The sequence below is a fragment of the Lepidochelys kempii genome, chromosome 9 (assembly GCF_965140265.1).
Source record: "Lepidochelys kempii isolate rLepKem1 chromosome 9, rLepKem1.hap2, whole genome shotgun sequence".
NCBI lineage: Eukaryota > Metazoa > Chordata > Testudines > Cheloniidae > Lepidochelys > Lepidochelys kempii.
Genome location: NC_133264.1, coordinates 36,174,884 through 36,197,382, shown reverse-complemented (window position 1 = coordinate 36,197,382; position 22,499 = coordinate 36,174,884). Strand labels below are relative to the sequence as shown.

The following is a 22,499-nucleotide window of genomic DNA, read 5'->3' as shown; positions in this document are numbered from 1 at the left end:
ATATTCCAGAAGACAGGACTGTACAAGGTTACATTGAGAATCCTTCCTTTAACACCAAGAGGGGTTGAAATATCCATTTTTAAAATGGATACTTTCATTTAACAAATTGATGGGACCGATTTATATATGTGTGCCTGGATCAGCCTGATCCCTACCAGCACTGAAAAGAAAATGGAGGTGACTAGTAGTACGATAAAGGAAGAAGAAATTACAGTGGTTTATTTGGATATTTTAGCCTCTGGCCATGAAGCAGTGGCTGAGGCGGTGAGGAAGGATAACAGAGTACTGCAGAATATGAGAGAGAACTTAAACAACAAAGCTGGGGTCCACAATTCAAGGCCTTTAGGGGTGATTTAGAAAAATGGAACCTGAAGACCTTATTTTACTTTGGCTTACGAAGTTTCTGGGATCTTCAATTATCTGGGAATCCAGTTTAGTTTTTCAGACCCCTGTCAGCCTTCAAAGAACAAGCCATTGTTGTGATAGCCCATTGGCACCGGAAAAAAAATCTACTAAGAGCAACAAGAAGATGAGAACTGTTGGCTCACAAGGCATTCCATTACCATTAAAACAATGAGGAGTCTGGTGGCACCTTAAAGACTAACTGATTTATTTGGGCATAAGCTTTCGTGGGTAAAAATCCCCACTTCAGATGCATGGACTGAAAATTACAGATGCAGGCATAAATATACTGACACATGAAGAGAAGGGAGGTACCTTACAAGTGGAGAACCAGTATTAACAAGGCCAATTCAGTCAGGGTGGATGTGGTCCACTCCTAATAATTGAGGAGGAGGTGTCAATACCAAGAGAGGGAAAATTGCTTTTGTAGTGAGCCAGCCACTCCCAGTCTCTATTTAAGCCCAAATTAATGGTGTTAAATTTGCAAATGAATTGTAGCTCTGCAATTTCTCTTTGAAGTCTGTTTTTGAAGTTTTTTTGTTCTAGGATGGCTACTTTTAAATCTGTTATTGAATGTCCAGGGAGATTGAAGTGTTCTCCTACTGGCTTTTGTATGTTACCATTCCTGAAGTCTGATTTGTGTTCTGCTATGGGTACCCACATGACTTAGAACAATGGCTCCACAGCTCTCATCCCCTAGCGCCCCTCCTCTACTTGCGCTACATTGATGACATCTTCATCATATGGACCCACAGGAAGGAGCCTTTTAAGAATTCCACCTGGATTTCAACAATTTCCACCCCACCATCAACCTCAGCCTGGACCAGTCCACACAAGAGATCCGCTTCCTGGACACTACAGTGCAAATAAGTGATGGTCACATAAACACCACCCTATACTGGAAACCTACTGACCACTATACTTACCTACATACCTCCAGCTTGCCTCCTCGTTGTCTTTGTGGATACAGACTAACACAGCTACCCCTCTGATACTCATTACCATTAAGACTATATCCAGCTTGGGAGAGAAGAGGGCTCACCCATAAATTTGTCCTGTGGACCTTCATTTGTAATACCGTATCTGGTGAAATTATGTGCAGAATGGAAAGGGAATATCTACACCTTTTATCTTCATTTACAAGAAGGATAATACCCCAGCTCCAGAGGAACTTGGCGTTACGCTCTTGGCAGAATAAGGAGACGATTGGATATTGGTAACTATTTCCTGCTTGGAACTTATTGACTTTATATATTTTTGAAACATGAAGTGGAACACATGTATTTCTATTTTAAAATTTAGTTTAAGGGCTTCAACCTACTATTGTTCCATGCACAGCACTCCCACTACAGTCCTAAATCTCTAGTGCTGTTCCCCGCCCCCCCCATTATTCTACCGCTCTCTCTTATTCTTGGCTCTCTAGTGTTGCAGAAAAGGCTTAGGGTTGTGCCAGTTTGTCATTAGCACCTCCTTGGAGTATTCAGCAGTAATAATTCCCAGATACTGTGCGCTACATTCCATTTTTAGACTCCATTTTCTGAGCACAGCAATGGGGATAGTGTTGGCTTTACAATTTGTGGAGCCTCAAACTTTAGAACAGACAGACCCCACCCTGGTGAAAGGAAAAGAAGGGAAATAATGACTTGCCTCCTCCTCCAACCCTATTGTCAGAATTGGAAAGGTGGCAGGGAGAGAAGGAGTTTGAGCTGGCAGTGAGTTTCCAGTCACACAGATGGAGAGAGAACTAGGGGCAGCTTGTAAAGTGTTATGCTGCATGGGAATCTGTCAGCCAAATTTTCAGGCTGGCCTTTGAGTTTATTTACCTACTTTTCTGTGTACAAATGAGTTTTCCTGCAGAAATATATATGCAGCCATGGTGCATACAAAAACAGTCAATGCCCATACAAATTAGGAAGCTGGATGTGTAACTCCCTCCTCTGGATACAAAAAACAGGGCGCACACACATTTTAAGGGCTATGGTTATTTGTGCATGCAAGTAAAACCATTGCATGTAATTTGGAAGCTGCCTGAAATTTGCTCTCATATATCTGTGTTTCTAATACAAATGTCAGGCCACATTCTGCCTTCTTTAGCACACAGTGGAAAAGGTGCAAGGAGCTGTCTACCTCTTGAGCTCCTGTGCAAGAGGCAGCCAGAATCTCTCTAAGACAAGCTGCAGGGGAGTCATAAAATCACGAGCAGTGTTTGAAACCATACATCTCTCCTGCTCTCCCTGGGACCAACTGTGCTCCTGCTTGCATTCCTCAAGTACCTCGGAAGCATTCTGCTTGCATGTGTACCATACAGGTGAAATGCCTCCAGACACTGCCAATACTGCAGAATCCCTCCTCCTCATCCCTAATGTGATCAGCTGATAAGGCCACAATATAGGTCTCAAAATAAAATAAAGATGAGACAAGATCTCACTAGTGCTAAGAGTTCCAAAATGTTCTGCAAAACATCTAATGTTTTTTGAAGTACAAAACATCTAATGTTTTTTGAAATACAAAACTCCCCAGGTTTTGCTAGCTCCAGAGTTCAGTGCTCATATTAAGAAATGTGCCTAATACAAAAGGATCAGCTGTGCAGGACTAAAACAATGACATCCGAGAGGCAAGTGCAATACAATTGCAAGTTTTCTAGATGCAAACCAGGCCACCCAAAAATATTATACTGGTTAAAAATGTGACTAAAACAAAAGAGAAATCACCATTAGACTCATATAATTAAACATAACAAAAAAGGTGACTGGACTTATTTAAAATCAAGGAGTACAAATGCTGGATATTTACCTCTTTAACAAATAAATTTTCTACATTTTGTTCTGCATCTTCAGGTACAGATGGGTACAGAGTTCTTATTTCCCATGGAATTATGTCTGTCTGACAAGAAATAAGAACAAAAGATTTAGTCAGATCAACAAACAATTAAAATACATATAAAGAATCAAAGGCATGTCCATAAAAGGGTTAAGAGCCAGCATTTTTGCTGATGCCTACTTTCTGTTGGCTTCCACACACACACGCTATTTGCAATACTGTCTATTAGCTGAAGCAGTCATTGAAACGAAGGGCATTGGAGTAGGTTTCTGGGGAATACAGGGTTTGCTCTAGGTGGGCCTGCTTCAATCTTTTAAATCCTTGTTCATCAGTGACTTTAAAAGGAAAAATGTGTTTTGGAATTTTTTAACCTTTTCTCCACAAAAAGTACACTACAATCCCAGCTGTGCTACATGCCCCTCTCCGCTCCAGGGCATGGAAGGAGGTAAAGAAGTAGGGAAACGGACATAAAGGGTTTGAAATTCTTGGAATGGAGCAGGAGGGGCTTTCAGACAAAGAGTCCCAACAAGCCACAAAAAAACCTCCACATGACATTGGCAAGAGAAAGATTGGCAAGAGAAAGGGGTGTTGGGTCAGAGAGGGATGGATCCAGGAAGTAGCTGTTTTATGTAGCATCCCCATTAGCAGCCCCGTGAGAATCTTCATGGACTTATCGTGGGCGGCGGGTACCATAGGCCGGGGGAGGCTGTGCCTCCCCAAACAGCCTGGTGTGGCCCCGCCCATGCTCTGCCCCACTCCCCCCTCCTGCCTGCTTCCAGTTCCCTTCCTGCTCTTCCATGGTGGAGACAGTGGGATAGGCAGGCCGGGGCTGTTGCTTGCAAGACTGGGGCTGCAGGAGCTGGGGCACGTTGTGCTGCACATTGTGCAGCGCTCTGGGGCTGGAGATGCGGGCACTGGGACCACGCCACCCAGCGCTGGGGTTGGGGGAGCTCCGGTCACACCACCCACCTGGTGCACCGGGGGGTGGGGGTGCTCCGGCTGTGCTGCCTGCCTGGCGCTCCAGGGCACGGAGCACGTGGGGGGGCTGGTGGCTGCAAGGGTGGGTGCTCTGTGCTCCGGCGATGGAGTGGGGCCAAAGGGGAGGGGCAGGGCGTCAGGCAGAAGGGGCGGGGCCGAGGGCTAGGCTCTCCCAGTGGATCGTTCACCTGCTGCCCATGGGGTTTATTAATACTATTTAACTTCCTTTTCACAGCTTTTACCCTTTTCAGGGAAAATGGGCATTGCAGAGCTGTGGTAGGGACCCGGAGTGATCTGGGCTGTCAGGACCAATGTGGGGAGCAGAGTGAAGAAGCAGCTCTCCAGACAGTACCCTGAGATCTGCAGGGATGGGCTAGATTTCCTTGTGTTAATTATTAGGTTCTACCTAGTTGCAAATGCTCACACTGTCCCTCTGCATGACTGGGAATCCCGCTTCACTGAGGGAAGGGTGAGGCAACAACTGTAAATTCACACTTGCAAGACCCTGGGGTACTTTTTTCACATCTTCAAATTAATCCACAGATCTGTCCCATTGGTTTTCTGTAACTGGCATGGTAGACCAGATTCTGCTCTCTATTACACTGGAGTGAATCTGGAGTGATTCCAGTGAAGCCAATGGAGCTACTCAGCTTGGAAAAGAGACGACTTAGGCGGGATACAATGAAGGTCTATAAAATCATGACTGATGTGGAGAAAATAAATAAGGGCGTGTTTTTTACTCCGTCTCATAACATAAGAACTACGGGTCACCAAATGAAACTAATAGCCAGCAGGTTTAAAACAAACCAAAGGAAGTGTTTCTTCACCCAACGCACAGTCAACCTGTGGAACTTTTTGGCAGAGGATGTTGTGAAGGCCAAAACTATAACAGAGTTCAAAAAAGCAGGGTTCAAAAGTTCATGGAGGATAGGTCCATCAATGGTTATTAGCCAAGATGGACTGGGATGCAAAACCATGCTCTGAAGTATCCCTAGCCTCTGTTTGCCAGAAGCTGGGAATGAGCGACAGGGGTGAATCACTTGATGATTATCTGTTCTGTTAATTCCCTCTGAAGCACCTGGCATTGGCCACTATCGGAAGACAGGATACTAGGCTAGATGGACCATTGGTCTGACCCAGTATGGCCTTTCTTATGTTCTCCATATGTACAGCAATATAACAGAGAACAAAATCTGACTCAGTCGCTCAAATTCTACCCTCAGTTACAGGGCAGCACAGGAAGTTTGGGAGCAAAAGAGGGGACTGTGAGCAGTGGATTATGCAGAATCATTGCTCAGTATACTCTTAAATGGCTTGCAGCCTCTGCTACTTCAAATTTTGGAGCATTTGTTTCATGGCCTGATTCCAAGTTAAAGGTGAGAATTCCTCCCCGCAACCTCTGAGGAAAGTCCATTTACCAGACTTTACATGACAATTTGGCTCAGAACAAAGCCCTCTATGCATAATCTAAAAAGAAGAATTTCTTACTTGCATCTAACTTGCAGTACGCAGCTTCCCCTTCTCTGCTTTCCACATGAGCAATTCTGAAACAGTTGTATGCATTGTATGGCAGGTGCAACCATGATGGGATTCCCCAAACTTTTTCTCAGTTTCATTTGAATGATTCAGGATGGGACGGAGCAAAACAATTTCTTTCCATTTCCAGTCCCATCAGTATCCATAGTTAGCTATTTAGCTCCCTGTGAACAGCTGTGAGGATGTATTTGTCCATTGTTTTTATTCTGTTGTTTTATTCTATTGTGTCCAGTTGTGCGTCTTACAAATGAATCTTCCGATTTCCCAACTAAGTATCTCTTAGGAGTGCTTTGCCATTATTACCAAAGAACACTGTCTTATTATTCTAGGTCTATGTACAGTGGAGACTTGCATAAGCTTTCATGAGTGTTAAAGAAATGAAGTGGGGACAGATGGCAGTGCTCAGGATGTTACAATTTTAGGGTCCAATTTTATGATAGTGAAGGTCCCCTCAGTGATTTATGGCTTCACAACAGGGCAACTATGGAGAACTCAGTAATGGAGCTGGCTGAATAATGGATTTTTCGGTTCCCTGGCAATTTCAAATTTGTTTCGGGTCAAACTGAAAATGACATTTTTTTCAAAACTATTCAATGAAAATTTAAAAAATTTGAAAAAAAATAGTGCCAGTCAAAATGAACTGTAACATTTTGATAATGTCAAAACAAAACATTTTGTTTGTACCCAAAACCCACTGTTTAGATTTTCAGGAATTTTGGACATAAGCGAAGGAAAGGATTCACAAAATGACCAAAGGAGGATGTGGTGGTGGTGCCACCTCCTTTTGAGCTTTAGCCCAGTGCACATGGGAGACCCAGGTTCAATTCCCCCTCTGCCTGATGTGGAAAAGGGATTTGAACTTGGGTCTTCCACATTGCAAGAGAGTCTCCTAACCACAAGGCCATGGGATCTTCAGGTATGGGGCTTTCTCAGTGCCTCCTCTTGAAGCCGGAGCATTTTGCACCAATAATTAAGTAGTCACTGGAGTATGGATTTGAACTGGGGCGTCCCATATTCTAGATGAGTGCCATAACTACCACACTGTAAAGACAAAAAGAAAAGGAGTACTAGTGGCACCTTAGAGACTAACCAATTTATTTGAGCATAAACTTTCGTGAGCTACAGCTCACTTCACTCTCTTTTGCTGGTCCAACGACTATTTCTTGTCTTCATGAATGACTTTGAATTGCCACTCCTTTCCTTTGCTTTTGTCAAAATGCACCTGAAAATCTAAATGAATCCCTGTGCTCCTATGGAGGCCCACTGCCTACACTGGGGGTCCACTCGTACAGAGCTCTTTGCAGGATCAGGGATCTAAGACCCATCAGCAACATAGCTTGTAAACTGAAGTCCATCATTACTAAGGACCATATGCTATCCATGGCTATAAATTTTGCAGATTGAGTGGGGCTGGTGGGTGTAATGGAAAGCCTAATGGTATATTCTACAACTAAGAATCTTATCATTGTCATGATGGTGGCTGAGCTACAGACCCAAACGAAAGCTCTTTTGCTTGACAGGAATGAAGAAGACCTCAGGTTGAATCCACTCACGATAGCTACTATAGGGAATGCAGAATTTTTAATTGTTTTACCAAGACTGTTCCTTAATAAAGCTTAGGATTTACATTGCTTTTCATCAACTGAGGTCAAGGTGCTGAGCAAAAAGTGGTAAATCTTTATTTTTCCCCATTTTACAGGTAGGGAAACAGAGGCTCAGAGATGCCCCATAATTTGCAAAGGTCACACACAGCAATACAATGGCAAAGCAAGCAACTGAATGCAGGTCAGCTGACTCCCATACCGGTGCTCTATCCACTGCACATACAACACTGCCTCTCAAGAAGCTTGGACTACATAAAGGACTGGAATAAAGCAAATAAAAAACTGCATGCCTTCATATACAAGTGGATCTGTGTTGCCAATTATTCATCTAAGTGGACTTGGCCAAATCTCCTGTTAAAAATTCTCTAAAGTAAAGGAATACAACAGCTAAATTTACACAGAACCGGGACATGAAGATCTTGTACAATATTATAGTTAACTCTGTTTTTAAAAGCTGCACAGAACTTCCCTTCTGAGAATTAGCTGTGTTTAGACCACTAGCTACAAACTGCCTTGCCACAAGAGCACTTCCTGTTCAGAGCTTAAACTCTTTTGTTGACTGTTGCTATAGTTCAATGGTTTTAAGCCTGATCTGTTACTGCATTTGATCACAGCAGAGACCCTTTATTTATAACAACACCTGAGTGTGAAGAATAGACACTCATACTCGTGATTGTCAGATGCTGGGACTGGACCACTTGATGATTGCCCTATTCTGATCATTCACTTTGAAGCACCTGGCACTGACCTCTACCAGAAGACAGGATACTAGGCTAGATGGACCTTTGGTCTGACACAGTATGGCCATTCTTACGTTCTGAATGAAGGCCCAGATTTACAGAATTCTGCATTTGTAAATGTGTGCCAAATACAGTGACTGTGCATACAATTATGGTTTTTAGATGTTCACATTAGGAGCCTAATCTAATGCCCATTCAAGTCAATGAGAATCTTCCTGTTGACTCCAAAGGACTAAGCTCCAGGGTCAGCTCCCTGCTACGCTACTGCATGTTCATTTTTTTTTAATAGGCAATTGCATGCAGAGTTCTGAAATTCTGGCCTAACCATAGAGTCAAAAGCACACATAATCATTTTTAAATTATCCTCAGAATATGCATGCAAATATAATGCCCCTGCTTCTAATGATGATTCTGTGAAACATTCATATACATGGCTGTCAGCCTCAGGTGTTTGGTTAGTAAAAAAGAGCAATTAAATTAAGATTTGTGATCATCTCTCTTTCTAGATTCAGGTGGGACTGTATTTCAGCAGAAAAAGCCAAATGAAAATATTGCTGCTCATTAATAATAGACAAGGGGGAACTGAATTAGGGGCCTAAATCCCATTAGCTTTTGATTAAATTTAGGTTTCTAAGTCCCATTTTCAAAGATGACTTAGGTGCTTTTACTCTACATCTGTCTCATTTTTTTAAAAACTCTGAATGAAAGCAACTAGAAATATAGCTTTCAGGCTGATGCACCACAGACGGTCAGAATTGGTTTTAATTGGTTAGAAAACAAAGACCTTTCAAACTGCTAACCACACAAAACATGTTGGGGTATATTAGGGCTCAGACTCAAACCCACTAAAGAAAAGCAGCTCAATCCTGTTCTCATTTAAATAAACAGATTTACCATAAATTTTAAGGAAAGTAAGATAGAATGAGCCCATGAAATTAAAAAGACAGGAGAAGATGGAACCTCAATGATCCCACAGATTGCAGCACATGATCTGTGGTATAAACAGGACTTTTATGCGGACCAAATTCTGTTCTCGGATATGTTTCCATTGGAATCAATAGGAACTGAGAGTACATACTGAAGGGAAAGAATGAGAGATGCAATCTTGAACATTTTAAGGGGAATCTTCAATATGTGTTTACATAGTGCTTCCTGTACCAATCTAATCTATAGGGTGAAATTCTCTGCTGGTGTAATTCTATTGAATTCAATGGAGTTACTCCAGCAGAGAATTTTGCTCATAGACATTCCGTAAGGAGGAGCTCTGATACTAATTCCAGTACATTACCTTCCTTCGCCCTTCTTTTCCCTCCACGCAAAAAATCACTAATTTCATTTTAAAACAAAGAACAAGCTAACCCTAACTAAACACTAAATATCACTTCTGTATGAGTGCACATTGCTACACTGAACATGAATGGCTCTATACATATAGTCTAAGGTTATTGTATATTCTATAAACATCTGCAAAGCTATCACATTATCCTCCTTCAAATCGCTCCTTAAAATTCTCCTTTCCCATGATGCTTTCCAAAAGCTTGAGAACAGTTAAGCTGCTGATGTGCTGATTCCATTGCCTATCATGCTGCCCAATACTGTCTCATTTCTTTTCTTGCACTCCCCCATCTGTCTGTGTGTAGCCATCTGTTGTTTCTTGTTTTATCCTTCGATTACAAGGTTTTTGAGGAAGGGACTGTCTTTTTTGGTCTGGGTTCATACAGCAGCTAACACAGTCCCAGTTTGTGACCAGGGCTCCAAAGCATTCATGCAACAATAAACAATAACAATAATGTTAGACTTGCATCACTCAGTTTGAAATGGGATCCGTTAATGTGAACTAAGGAACTTTTAGTGCATGCCAGCTGGGTCCATTTGGGCCAGCTAATGTGTGACGTTTGTGCACATTAGAATTCACCTCCCACTGATGCTCTCTACTAAAAAGATTAGACCAGCCCTATGAATTCCTTCAATTTCAAGGTTCCAACTAGATACATGATAATATTTATAGTTCATTTGGGGGAGATTTAATTTAGAATTTGAATGACAGAGTTAACAAAAAGAATTTGAAAAAAAGAAGAACATAAATTTTCACATCCTGTTGAGTCCAATGCGTTTTACACTCTTTATGATATCAATGTACCCATTAAATCTAGCCAAACACCTTTTATGATTATTAATACACATTCACGCAGGGCCAAATTTTGCTTTCATAGAAGCAAAGGTGCAGACAGTGAGGAATCAAGCTTGTTGCTCCATTAGGGGAAGGGGCCAGGTTTATCTGCTTCATGGAAGAAGTGAGAGCTCAGGAAAGACTTGAAAGGAGAGGACTGAGGGTATGGTGGATCAGCATCAAGAGGGGTAGTGCTGGAGGTGTCCAGCCACAAAGGACCATACGGAAAGAAATGCAGGGAAGTGGCTGGAGAAGAAAGGGGCGACAAGGCATGAAGGTTGGATAAAGTGAAAGTGGTCAAGGTGGAGGAGTGAAAATAAATCAGAGCAGAGAGGTAAGCAAGACCTAAGGTGTGCAGGGCCTTTGAGATGAAGACAAGGTGCTTGGATGTGATGCAGAAGGTGGTGAGAGGGAGGGATCTGATGGGAGAGTTATATAGTCAAAGCAGCATGCCCATGAGATAATTTGAACAGCAGCACTGTGGACAAATCAGAGAGAGGAAGATGAGAAGCTGGGGGGTTACAGCAGTCGAGGAAGAAGATGACCAGGGCCTGAAGAAGACTTTTACTAGGGGAATGGAGCAGGACGGACCATTTTGGAGATGGTGGTAGGCAACCTGCAGCCTGTCAGGGTAATCCGCTGGTGGGCTGCGAAACTGTTTGTTTACATTGACCGTCCATAGGCACGGCTGCCCGCACCTCCCAGTGGCCGCGGTTCACCATTCCCAGCCAATAGGAGCTGCGGGAAGTGCTGCAGGCCCTGCCACCCAGGGCTGAAGCCAAAGCCTGAGCAATGTAGCTTTGCGGGAGCCCCTGTGACATGAGGTCCCAGGCAACTGCCCTACTTGTTACCCCCTAACACGGGCCATGGATTTTATATGCAGAAAATCAGTTATTGTGGCACAGGTGGGCCATGAAGCTTTTATAGTGGCGGGAGGAGGAGGGGAGCTCAGAAAGAGAAAGGTTGAGAACCCCTGTCCTAAGTTGAAACAAAGGGCCAGATCCTCAGGGAGCTCTGCTGATTTATACACGTGAGGATCTGGCTGTACTGTTTTGAAGCATGCAATGAATTTACTTATTATGGATCCATAAATATTATTTTAATACCTTAACAGCTCAGTTAATTATTTTGGTTTTGCTTTATTTTGAAAATACCCAAACACCCTAGTCCACATTAGGTGACTACAAACTAAGCACAAATCAGGGCTGGGCTGAGGATGTCTGAAGCCTTGGGGCCACAGGGACTGAAGTACCTCTAATCATCATATTTTAATAATAAGGTCCATAGCTTCCTGGGGTACTATCAGACTGAATATCATTCAGAACCAGACTGGTTAAGGAATACTCTACGTGAGCCAGAATTGGGTATCTCTGCATACAAGTAGTTCCTGCTGCCTGGCAGAGCCAAGCTGAAAATGGCCTACCCTGGCCCATCATGCTGGACGCTGTCTAAGACACGGTAGATTTCCTGAGCTCTTGAGATATATATGGCAATCATTGAAGATATGCACTGTGTCTACTCTTGGAGAGTGCGAGGTGTGCAGCAGGGAGAGAGAAAGGAGTAAAAAGTGGCCCCAAAATAAAAGATATATGGACCAGTTAGGAGCCTCTTCTGTGACATTTGACCTTCCCACCATGTCTAGAGATTAAAAACTGTAAATAAAACACATTTCATTAAACTTACTGAAAAGTCATCATTGGGGAACAATATGAGATCTTTAAGAGGGTTGTCCTCAGTATTTCTTTCAATCTCTGTGATGACAGTTTCATAATCCAAGGGCTCCAAAAGTTTGGGTTTCTCCTGCTGTGGAATAAGAAAGCACAATATTATGTCTTGACTCTCATACTCTCCCTGAATTCACAAACTGAACTGGGTCTCATTTTCCAATACTCTTTGGACATTAAAGTATTAATGAGTTTTGTTATGCTCAGAAACAGCACGTTGCTATTGAACTGAGAATACCCATGTCAATACAGTATAAGCGAGCCAGGCAGGCCACTCAGAATGTTCATTTTCATCCTGATTATTTCCTGATAACCAATATGCCCTGGAGTTAACAGTGCTGTGCAGACATCATCACTGCACCCCACGGCATCATGATAATCTACTCATTACTCTCCGAAATTTTCTTTATTTTAATACAAACCATTTGAACTGCATATGGACAATATTATTTTGAGTGAATCAACTGCAGAATGAATGACCTACTTTAATTTCAATTGTTTCCATTAGCTGAGTACTGATTCACACCCTTGCTCTCTTGTTTTTTGCCACTTCTTAAATGCTGGTCGCTTGCTAGCAATAAAAGTACCACTGCACTATTTTACTTGGCAATGATCTAGTTCCTCTGTCAGGATAAACTATTTGGCAGTCAGCCCCATAGTTTCTCCAGTCAGGAACTGGATTATTCCCTCGTAAACCATCATAATAGTGCTATTATTGCCCAAGTGTGGGGTTAGTATAGAAAAATTCTCAGTGGAAACAGCCAAGAAGAGGTGAATTCACAGTGCCTCAATATACAGTACAAAAATAGAGATGGAAGAGCCCACATACCGTGCAAGCACACTTTCAAAAATAAAAACCTCAAGGGTCAGACAGAGTGTGACAAACCATCTTCTCATTCTAAGAGTCTTTTTGTAAGTATCAAAGAGACTAAGATGGGGAGGAGAAAAGAAAATGACAGAGAGGAAGAGAAAGTAGGGAGGCATGAGAGAGAAGGAGACAGCCCCACAGATGCATGTAGTTCGCAAAACCCACCTCTGCTAAAAGAACTCTAAGATCCAAGTTCTAGCAACATAGTGGTTGTCACTGAAAAGTCACCATTTACCCACAGTTATCACACTATGCTATCCAAGGTACTTCAGACCAGCATGTAACCATGGAGTTTCATAAAGGGACCCATCAAACAGGTTTCTCCAACACAGGATTTATCACTTTGGATCTATAGGTCTCCCTCTGTTCTTTGAACCTGCTTCATAGATATACAAGTCACAGTTATCCCAGAAATTCCTCCTCAGCACCTAGCTGCACCTCTCCCCAGCCCCATCTGTTAAATTGGATTCTTCTCTAGCTTTCAGAAATACCCCTGGAAAACTCAACTAAATAACAATAATACACTGTACAAAAGAGACTATAACACTGGGATCCACCCTAGCAGAGAATCAAAGTTGAATGGTTGATAGTGGAAACCCAATTTATAGGTAGGGAAATTCTCACTTTTTGTTCCTGCTCAAGTAGTTGTCTATGTAGTGCCCACTGACTTGGGAGGGAAAGACCTTTCCTGAGTGAGATGACCGGAAGACTGATGGGCAAATAAATCCTCATACTGTTCTGAGAACTTCTTCATAAGAGAGGGAAACTATTTCCAATTCCCTTGGCCAAAGTCCTTTTTTTAAAGAGAGGGAGCCTAGGTGAAAATTGGTTATAGACTCAAAATGCAGGGAAAAAGCTTTATAACTAAATTTAGACTCCATGGCAGGACTAGGGAATCAAATGTTAATTTTAGATAAGATATTTGACAAGGGGATGGGACTTCAGTATCAACCCATTCATTTTTCTTTGGACGGTCTCAAAGGCAGAATTTTGTTCCTGGAGAGTACTACCTGACAACACAAAACCCACCTCTGCTAAAAGAACTCTAAGATCCAAGTGATTTTTAGCTGTCTTGGTGCAATGTTTCTGACGGAACAGATCAATCACCCACATAGTATTATAGGCTTTGGAAGTGATTGGACAGAGAGTCACCTGGCGGATGTAGTACAGCTGCACAGGGAGAAAAAGTCATGAAAGCAGATGATTGATCTGCCGAGCAAGTTCAAACTGCAAGAGGAACCCCATTGGTCCAGATGTTAAATGAGCTGGGGACAAAATTGTATTGGGGTGGTCGCTGGTAACTACTGACTTTCTAATGCATCCCTATATGGTGGGTTGGCTCTCAGTCTGCATTCTCTCTTCCTCTCTCTGTCACACCAATCCCCCAAATGGCTTTTTGCTTCATACCTTCTCCTCCACCTTTGCTTATTTTCTTCTTTTATGTCTTCTCTCCTGGCAAAGTAAAACACTTAACTTTTCTTAGATGTTCCTGTTCTGTAAGGTTCTGATCAACCTAGTGACTTTAGTGAGTAATACAGTATATCAGGCCCTAAATCTCTCTGATGCCATAGCTTCTTGCATCCAAACATCAACACTTAATTTGAAAAGATCATGTTGATAGGTGGTGTGCTGATCACCTCATGTCATCAGCCACAGCAGCACAACTGGCTCCCATTGCCATCTCACCACTGAGAGCAGTCTGAGAGTTCCTTTCTATTTATGGTAGCTCATTTGGACATCAGTATTGCCAACCCCAAGTGTTCAACAATCACAAGTCGGCCTCTCCAAAATTAAGATGGACTTAAAAATCATGATTTTTAAAAATAAATAAATAAATCTGTCCTTTTTGTTTGCTTTGATTTTGAACCTTTAGGGTTCACTTTTCTCTGCAATTACCGGGACTAGAAACTTTTTAAGGATTCTCACATAAACACATGACACCAGGAGCTGGAGCTTTAAGAAAACATTAACTATTATGACACTCATGATAATATCATGAGAGTTGGCAACAATGGCTCTTCACCACAAGTCTAGTGTGTACAGTTATCTTACAAATTACAGCTCATGAGACTCTAAAGACAAATTTTCTAGTATTCAAATCGCTGGGGAAGAGCCAATATGAATCTGGAAGAGGATTACATGTAAGTGCTGGGTTGGAGATTTTTGGTACAAAGTTTTCAATTCTTGTCATACAATCCCCTCCCCCCTTTTTTAAAATTGACATAAGGCATCTGAGATATAAAGAAGAAATAAGGTGTAACCAACAGCGATGACTAAAAAAGGAGAGTTAAACTAAAAGTGCTATCTGAATCGTGATGGAGAAATGTCTCAGACATGTATTATTTTTCTCCTGTTTGGTGGTTCTGCGAACATGCAGACTGACTTTTCTCCAGAACATTTATACTAGTGTGATAGGCATCACCTCTCTCCCCAACCCTACACTGTCTCAAGATATTGATGCCCCCCAATCTATTGAAATTATAGAGAATTTTTTGCATTAGGGCTATATGACAACTTCTAGCTCCCTTAGGTTTGCCACACATTAATATTATGGGATGTTGCATTCCAGTCTCCCTGTGTGTGGACGTGTCAGGCAATATGACTGTGCAGATCAGGTAAATATGTGCCAAATCATACCCTCTGTGCCAATAATCTGAAGAATGACCAAGGCACTATTTGGATATCAACTCACAGAACATCTTATAAATCAAACTGAGAGTGAGTAGAGCCTAAATCACGAAATGAATAGTCAAAGGGCTTTCCTAAGCTACCAATGCACTGAGATGAGCAGGGGAATTCCACAGATGTCAGGCCATTCTCACAAAACTCAGCGTGCTTTGTGATATTCCCCAGTTCTCTATTCAACTAAAGAACACCCTGTCTCTTGGGGAGCTATAGAACATCTGAAAATTCCTGTGAGGTTGGAAATGGATTATTAGATCTACTCCTGACCCTTAAAAGTGGAGCTTCAAACTCACAGAGATCACACACTGGGGCCACTCTGCAGCTCAAGGAGAGGAATGTAGATGCCATATTGGCCCCTCCTTCCTCCTCAGAAACTGAAAAGTGCTCAGACTAGAAGATCCTCTAACGTTAGGATCCTGGAGCACCATCACACTCAACATTCCAACTTGCTTTCTTTTTGCTCTGACAGATTTTAGGGCATTTAGATGCTACGAAGATGGGTGTTGTAGAAAACCCTAAAGCATAAAGAAAGGGAGAGAGATTTCAACAGATCTTCTTCAACAGAGAGTATTATTTGGCAGAGGATCTTTAACTGAAGTCAGCAGAGATCTTCAGATGAACTTTTAGGGATCAAAATCTAATTCATACACATACTTTGATATCAGTGCAGCAACATGATATTGCAAAATACCAATATGAAGTATAAATGCACCACAATGTCATGATGTAGAGTCACTACGCAACAGCATGATAAACTCCCACAAAGCATCATGCCATGTTGTCTACACACTATGTCATGACATCCCATCATAGCACTGTAGCCTAGCATAAGAGAGAAAATGAAAATACAGTTGTCCTTCATTCAACTTTTATAAAATATTGATTCTTGGTGTCTAATTGGTTCAGACTTTGGTGACAGAGAATTGGATGTTAAATAGTGATTTATATTTCCCCTTGATTTGTTTTTTTAATTTTCATGATGACTTTCTTTTCTACAATTTTTTGAATGCACAATGACGTTAACAGGAAGGGGTGAAAAACAAAAGATTACATTAATTATTCTTTGATTTCCAGGCTTTAAGCCAAAGCTCTCTGACGAATGCAGTTAGACTCAACAATGTCAACTGCTGTTTTCAATAATTGCTAGCAGACCATTCAGTGCAGCACTTAAATATTTATGTTGATGTTTTCCCACCAGTATACACGGCAATAAGCAGAGACAAATGTTATCTTTTTTTTGCTACCATGAAATTAAAACAAGAATGTATAAAAGATGCATCACTGTATTTTGAGGATCATGGACAGCATATGCTATATATAATTATAATTATAATTGCAAAGAAACCCTGTTAGCATTTCTGATGATGTAAAATAATCCATTCTCTTCAACACACTGGTTTAGTCCTCTTTAACTCTACCTGCTTTAGAGAGAATTATGTCTATCTGAAATTCCTGACGTCAAAGCATCAGTGTGTAATAAGCTCATGAGCTCCTTCTGTACAGATCCCTGCACCTTGAAATATTAAGATCTCTATATTCTCATTAATGTTAAGACTGTGCAATGTAAATACCAACTCTACTCTCTATATCAGTGGTTTTCAACTAGGGGTACGTGTACCCCCGGAGATACACAGAGGTCTTCCAGGGGGCACATCAACTCATCTAGGTCTGGTCTACACTAAGAGTTTATGTCAGATTTAGCAGTATTAAATCAAATTAACCCTGCACCCATCCACACAACGAAGCCATTTTTTTCAACATAAAGGGCTCTTAAAACCGATTTCTGTACTCCTCCCCAATGAGGGGATTAGCGCTGAAATCAACATCACCGTTTTGAATTAGGGTTAGTCTGATGCAATTCGAAGGTATTGGCATCCGGGAGCTATCCCACAGTGCACCATTGTGACCGCTCTGGGCAGCATTCTGAACTCGGATGTACTGGCCAGGTGTACAGGAAAAGCCCCGGGACATTTGAATCTCATTTCCTGTTTGGCCAGGCGAGCTCATCAGCACAGGTGACCATGCAGTCCCAGAATTGAAAAAGAGCTCCGGCATGGACCGAATGGGAGGTACTGGATCTGGTCGCTGTATGGGGAGAGGAATCCGGGCTATCAGAACTACGTTCCAAAAGACGAAATGCCAAAACATTTCAAAAAATCTCCGAGGCCATGAGGGACAGAGGCTACAGCAGGGACGCAACACAGTGCCACGTGAAACTTAAGGAGCTCAGACAAGCGTACCAGAAAACCAAAGAATCAAATGGACGCTCCGGGACAGAGCCCCAGACATGCCGCTTCTACGCTGAGCTGCATGCAATTCTAGGGGGGGGCCACCACCACTACCCTACCCCTGTCCGTGGACTCTGATGATGGGGTACTCTCCGCCATGCCTGAGGATTTTGCGGATGGGGAAGATGAGGAGGAGAAGGACGAGCTTGAGGAGAGCACACAGCACACCGTTCTCCCCAACAGCCAGGATCTTTTTATCACCCTGACTGAAACACCCTCCCAACCCAACGAAGCCGGAGAAGGGACCTCTGGTGAGTGTACCTTTTTAATATATAATACCTGTTATAAAAGCAAGCGTATTTTAATGATTAAGAAGCCCTGAGGACTTGGGATGCATTTATGGCCAGTACAGCTACTGGAAAAGTCTGTTAACGTGTCTGGGGATGGAGCAGAAATCCTCCAGGGACATCTCCATGAAGCTCTCCTGGAGGTACTCTAAAAACCTTTGCAGAACGTTTCTGGGGAGAGCAGCCTTATTCTGTCCTCCATGGTAGGACACTACCACGCCATGCTAGTAGCAAGTAATCTGGTATCATTCCATGACAAAGCCTGGCAGCGTATGGTCCAGGTGTTTGCTGGCACTCAAGCAACATCCGTTCTTTATCTCTCTGTGTTATCCTCAGGAGAGTGATATCGTTCATGGTAACCTGGTTGAAATAGGGGAATTTAATTAAGAGGACATTCAGAGGTGACTGTTCCTACTGGGCTGTTTGCCTGTGGCTGAAAAGAAATCCTCCCCGCAGTTAGCCATGGGGTGGGGGGGGCATTGGCACTGAGCTGTTCACGTTTGGCTAGCAGGGATCTTCCCTGATACCAGCCATGTGGTGGGGTGAGGGGTAAAGTGATCATCCCAGAGAATTGGATGGGAGGGGTTAGTTTGGTTTCTGTTGCTGCACGTTTACAGGAAAACTGCAGCACTAAATGGCCAACACAACATGCTTTGCTTGGTACGGGAGAGGAGGGCGCTGCTGTTATGAAAGTTGCAGAAGCCGAAAGACTATGGCTTACCATGGCCGCCTGCAAGCCGAATTCTGTTGCCTGGCAATGCGTGTGTGATCTCTAACACCAAAGCCGCAGGCACTCAATATAAGGTGCAAAATGAGACCTTGTACCAAAATCACATGTGCTATATAATATGAATAGTGTTGTTCACCGTGAAAGAGTATAGCCATTGTTCTATAAAATGTATCTTTTTACATACTTCACTCCCTTTTTTTCCTCCAGCAGCTGCAAATGTTTCAAGCCTCCCTTCTCCTTCCCAAAGGCTATCTCAGATAAGGCGGCGAGAAAAAACACATGCGTGATGAAATATTCTCTGAGCTCATGCTGTCGTCCGGCACTGACAGAGCTCAGCAGAATGCGTGGAGGGACACAACAGCAGAGTACAGGAAAATGGCAGATGAATGTGAGGAGAGGTGGCGGCAGGAAGATCAGAGGAGGCATGAGGCAACGCTGGGGCTACTGAGCGATCAAACGGACATGCTCCGGCGTCTGGTGGAAGTTCATGAACGGCAGCAGGATCACAGACTGCCGCTCCAGCCCCTGTTTAACCACCCTCCCTCCTCCCCAAGTTCCCTAGTCTCCGCACCCAGACGCCCAAAAACGGCGGGGGGGAAGGCTCCGGGCACCCAACCACTCCACCCCAGTGGACAGCCCAAGCAACAGAAGGCTGTCATTCAACAAGTTTTTAAGTGGCCTTTTCCTTTCCTCCTACCCTCCTCCCACACCCCACCCAGGCTACCTTGTGTGTTATCTCCCTATTTTTATAATCAATTAATAAAGAATACATGTTTTTAAAATGATAGTGACTTTATTTCCTTTGCAAGCAAGCTGTGATCGAAGGGAGGAGGGCGGGTGGCTTACAGGGAATTTAGAGGCAACCAAGGGGGTGGGTTTTCATCAAGGAGAAACAAACAGAAGTGTCACACAGTACCATGGCCAGTCATGAAACTGGTTTTCAAAGCTTCTCTGATGCGCACCGCTTCCTGCTGTGCTATTCTAACTGACCTGGTGTCTGGCTGCACGTATTAAGCGGCCAGGTGATTTGCCTCAACCTCCCACTCAGCCATAAACATCTCCCCCTTACTCTCACAGAGATTGTGGAGAGCACAGCAAACAGTAATAACAGTGGGAATATTGGTTTCGCTGAGGTCTAACCGAGTCAGTAAACTGCGCCAGTGACCCTTTAAACATCCAAATGCACACTCTACCACCATTCTGCACTTGCTCAGCCTACAGTTGAACTGCTCCTTACTACTGTCCAGGCTGCCTGTGTATGGCTTCATGAGCCAGGGCATTAAGGGGTAGGCTGGGTCCCCAAGGATAACTATAGGCATTTCAACATCCCCAATAGTTATTTCCTGGTCTGGGAAGTAAATCCCTTCCTGCAGCCATTTAAACAGACCAGAGCTCCTGAAGACGCGAGCATCATGAACCTTTCCCAGCCATCCCACGTTGACGTTGGTGAAACATCCCTTGTGATCCACCAGTGCTTGCAGCACCATTGAGAAGTACCCCTTGAGGTTTACTTACTGGTTGGCAAGGTGGTCCGGTGCCAAAACAGGGATATGCGTTCCATCTATCGCCCCACCACACTTAGGGAACCCCATTGCAGCAAAGCCATCCACTATGACCTGCACATTTCCCAGAGTCACTACCCTTGTTAGCAGAAGGTCAGTGATTGCATTGGCTACTTGGATCACAGCAGCCCCCTCCAAATTGATTTCCGACTGACCGGTAGCAGTCAGGCATTGCAAGCTTCCACTGGGCTATTGCTATCATTCATGAACTGTGAGGGCTGCTCTCATCTTGGCATTCTTGCGCTTCAGGGCAGGGGAAAGCAAGTCACAAAGTTCCAGGAAAGTGCCCTTATGCATGCAAAAGTTTTGGAGCCACTGGGAATCATCCCAAACCTGCAACATTATGCGGTCCCATCACTCTGTGCTTGTTTCCCGGGCCCAGAATCGGTGTTCCACAGCATGAGCCTGCCCCAGTAACACCATGATCTCCAAATTGCTGGGGACCGTGGTTTTAGAGAAATCTGTGTTCACGTCCTCATCACTGCACTGCCGTCGCCTCCTCGCCTGGTTTTCAGGTGCTGGTTCTGCATAAACTGCATGATAATGCGTGAGGTGTTTAAAATGGTCATAACTGCTGCGGTGAGCTGAACGGGCTCCATGCTTGCCATGCTATGGCATCTGCTCAGGCAATCCAGGGAAAAGGGCGCGAAATGATTGTCTGCTGTTGCTTTCATGGAAGGAGGGAGGGTTGACTGATGACATTTACCCATAACCACCCGTGACAAATTTTTGGCCCCATTAGGCATTGGGAGCTCAGCCCAGAATTCCAATGGGCAGCGGGGACTGTGGGAACTGTGGGATAGCTACCCATAGTGCATCACTTGGAATATCAATGCTTGCCACGGTACTGTGGACGCACACCGCCGAATTAATGTGCTTAGTGTGGACACATGCACTCATCTTTATACAATCTGTTCCCAAAAATTGACTTCTGTAAAATCGGAGTACTTTCGTAGTGTAGACATGACTCTAGATATTTACTTAGTTTTACAACAAGCTTCATAAAAAGGCCTAGCAAAGTCAGTACACACTAAAATTTCATACAACTTGTTTATACTGTTCTGTATACTATACTCTGAAATGTAAGTACAGTATTTATATTCTAATTGATTTATTTTATCATTACATGGTAAAAATGAGAAAGTAAAAAAATTTTCAGTAATAGCGTGCCATGACACTTTTGTATTTTTGTATTTCAAGGGAGGTGTAACTTGGTGGTACACAAAACAAATCAGACTCCGGAAAGGGGTACAATAGTTTGGAGAGGTTGAGAGCCACTGCTCTATATAGTCAATTGTTAAGATTTGGCAAAGCTTAGCACTGATGTATTTTCTGATGGGAAATCCTGGCTGCTTTAGTTAGTAGTATATCTTTAGATGAAGGGGACTGACTGCTCAAATTTTCTTGTCACGGGCAGACAGAATCTTAGAATGTTAGGATTACTGTGTTTCTCCCCACCACTTTTGGCAGAGAGATCTGTAATGGAGTAGGGCTGATTTACAGCTTTAACCACCAAAAGATGGTCTGTCCTGAATTTAACTTGTCTGTTTCTTTTGGAAATGGACCAATTAGACAATCTTGCAGCCAAGATTGTATTACTTGGAATTAGATTTTTATAGTGCTTTTTATATTATCTATCTCAAATGAGAAATGAATTATAGTAGCTGTGCTAGAATGATTATGTGAATATAAAAGAGGCACTCACCATCACCCTACCTACTATAATAACTACTTATGACAGCACCTTTTACTATCCAGAGAAAGTGTGTTGTTGAGGACAATGGACTCTTCCATAGCCTTTTTGAATAGTGTTGAGAGATCTATAATGCGCACCTGGGCCAATACCAGCAATAGATAATCTCCATTTAATTTCACATATGTAAACCAGCCCATAACTTTTCCACCAGTGATGTATCGCTTCATCAGCATTGAGCAAAATCCCACCTCCTACAATGAGATCTAAACCCATAATCTTCTCTTCCAGATGGAATGATGTTACTTTCTCAGCAATAATGACCCAAAATATCCACATAATTGATTTTACAGAAACAGATATGGTACATGACTGACTATGGCTTGCCAAAGGCTACAGGAACATTGTGTAT

At 43.0% G+C, this 22,499-nt stretch overlaps 1 protein-coding gene across 17 annotated transcripts in view; it reads right to left on the bottom strand.

Annotated features, from left to right (window-relative positions):
• DOCK10 (dedicator of cytokinesis 10) overlaps nucleotides 1–22,499 on the bottom strand; it is a 245,037-nt gene that overhangs the window by 139,278 nt on the left and 83,260 nt on the right. For all 17 annotated transcript variants that reach the window (XM_073359912.1, XM_073359918.1, XM_073359919.1 and 14 more), the window contains exons 2-3: nucleotides 11,934–12,053; nucleotides 3,196–3,285 (exon numbers count right to left, since the gene is read on the bottom strand). In XM_073359912.1, coding sequence (XP_073216013.1) covers nucleotides 3,196–3,285; nucleotides 11,934–12,053 — 210 coding nt within the window. The remainder of the gene's footprint in view (nucleotides 1–3,195; nucleotides 3,286–11,933; nucleotides 12,054–22,499) is intronic.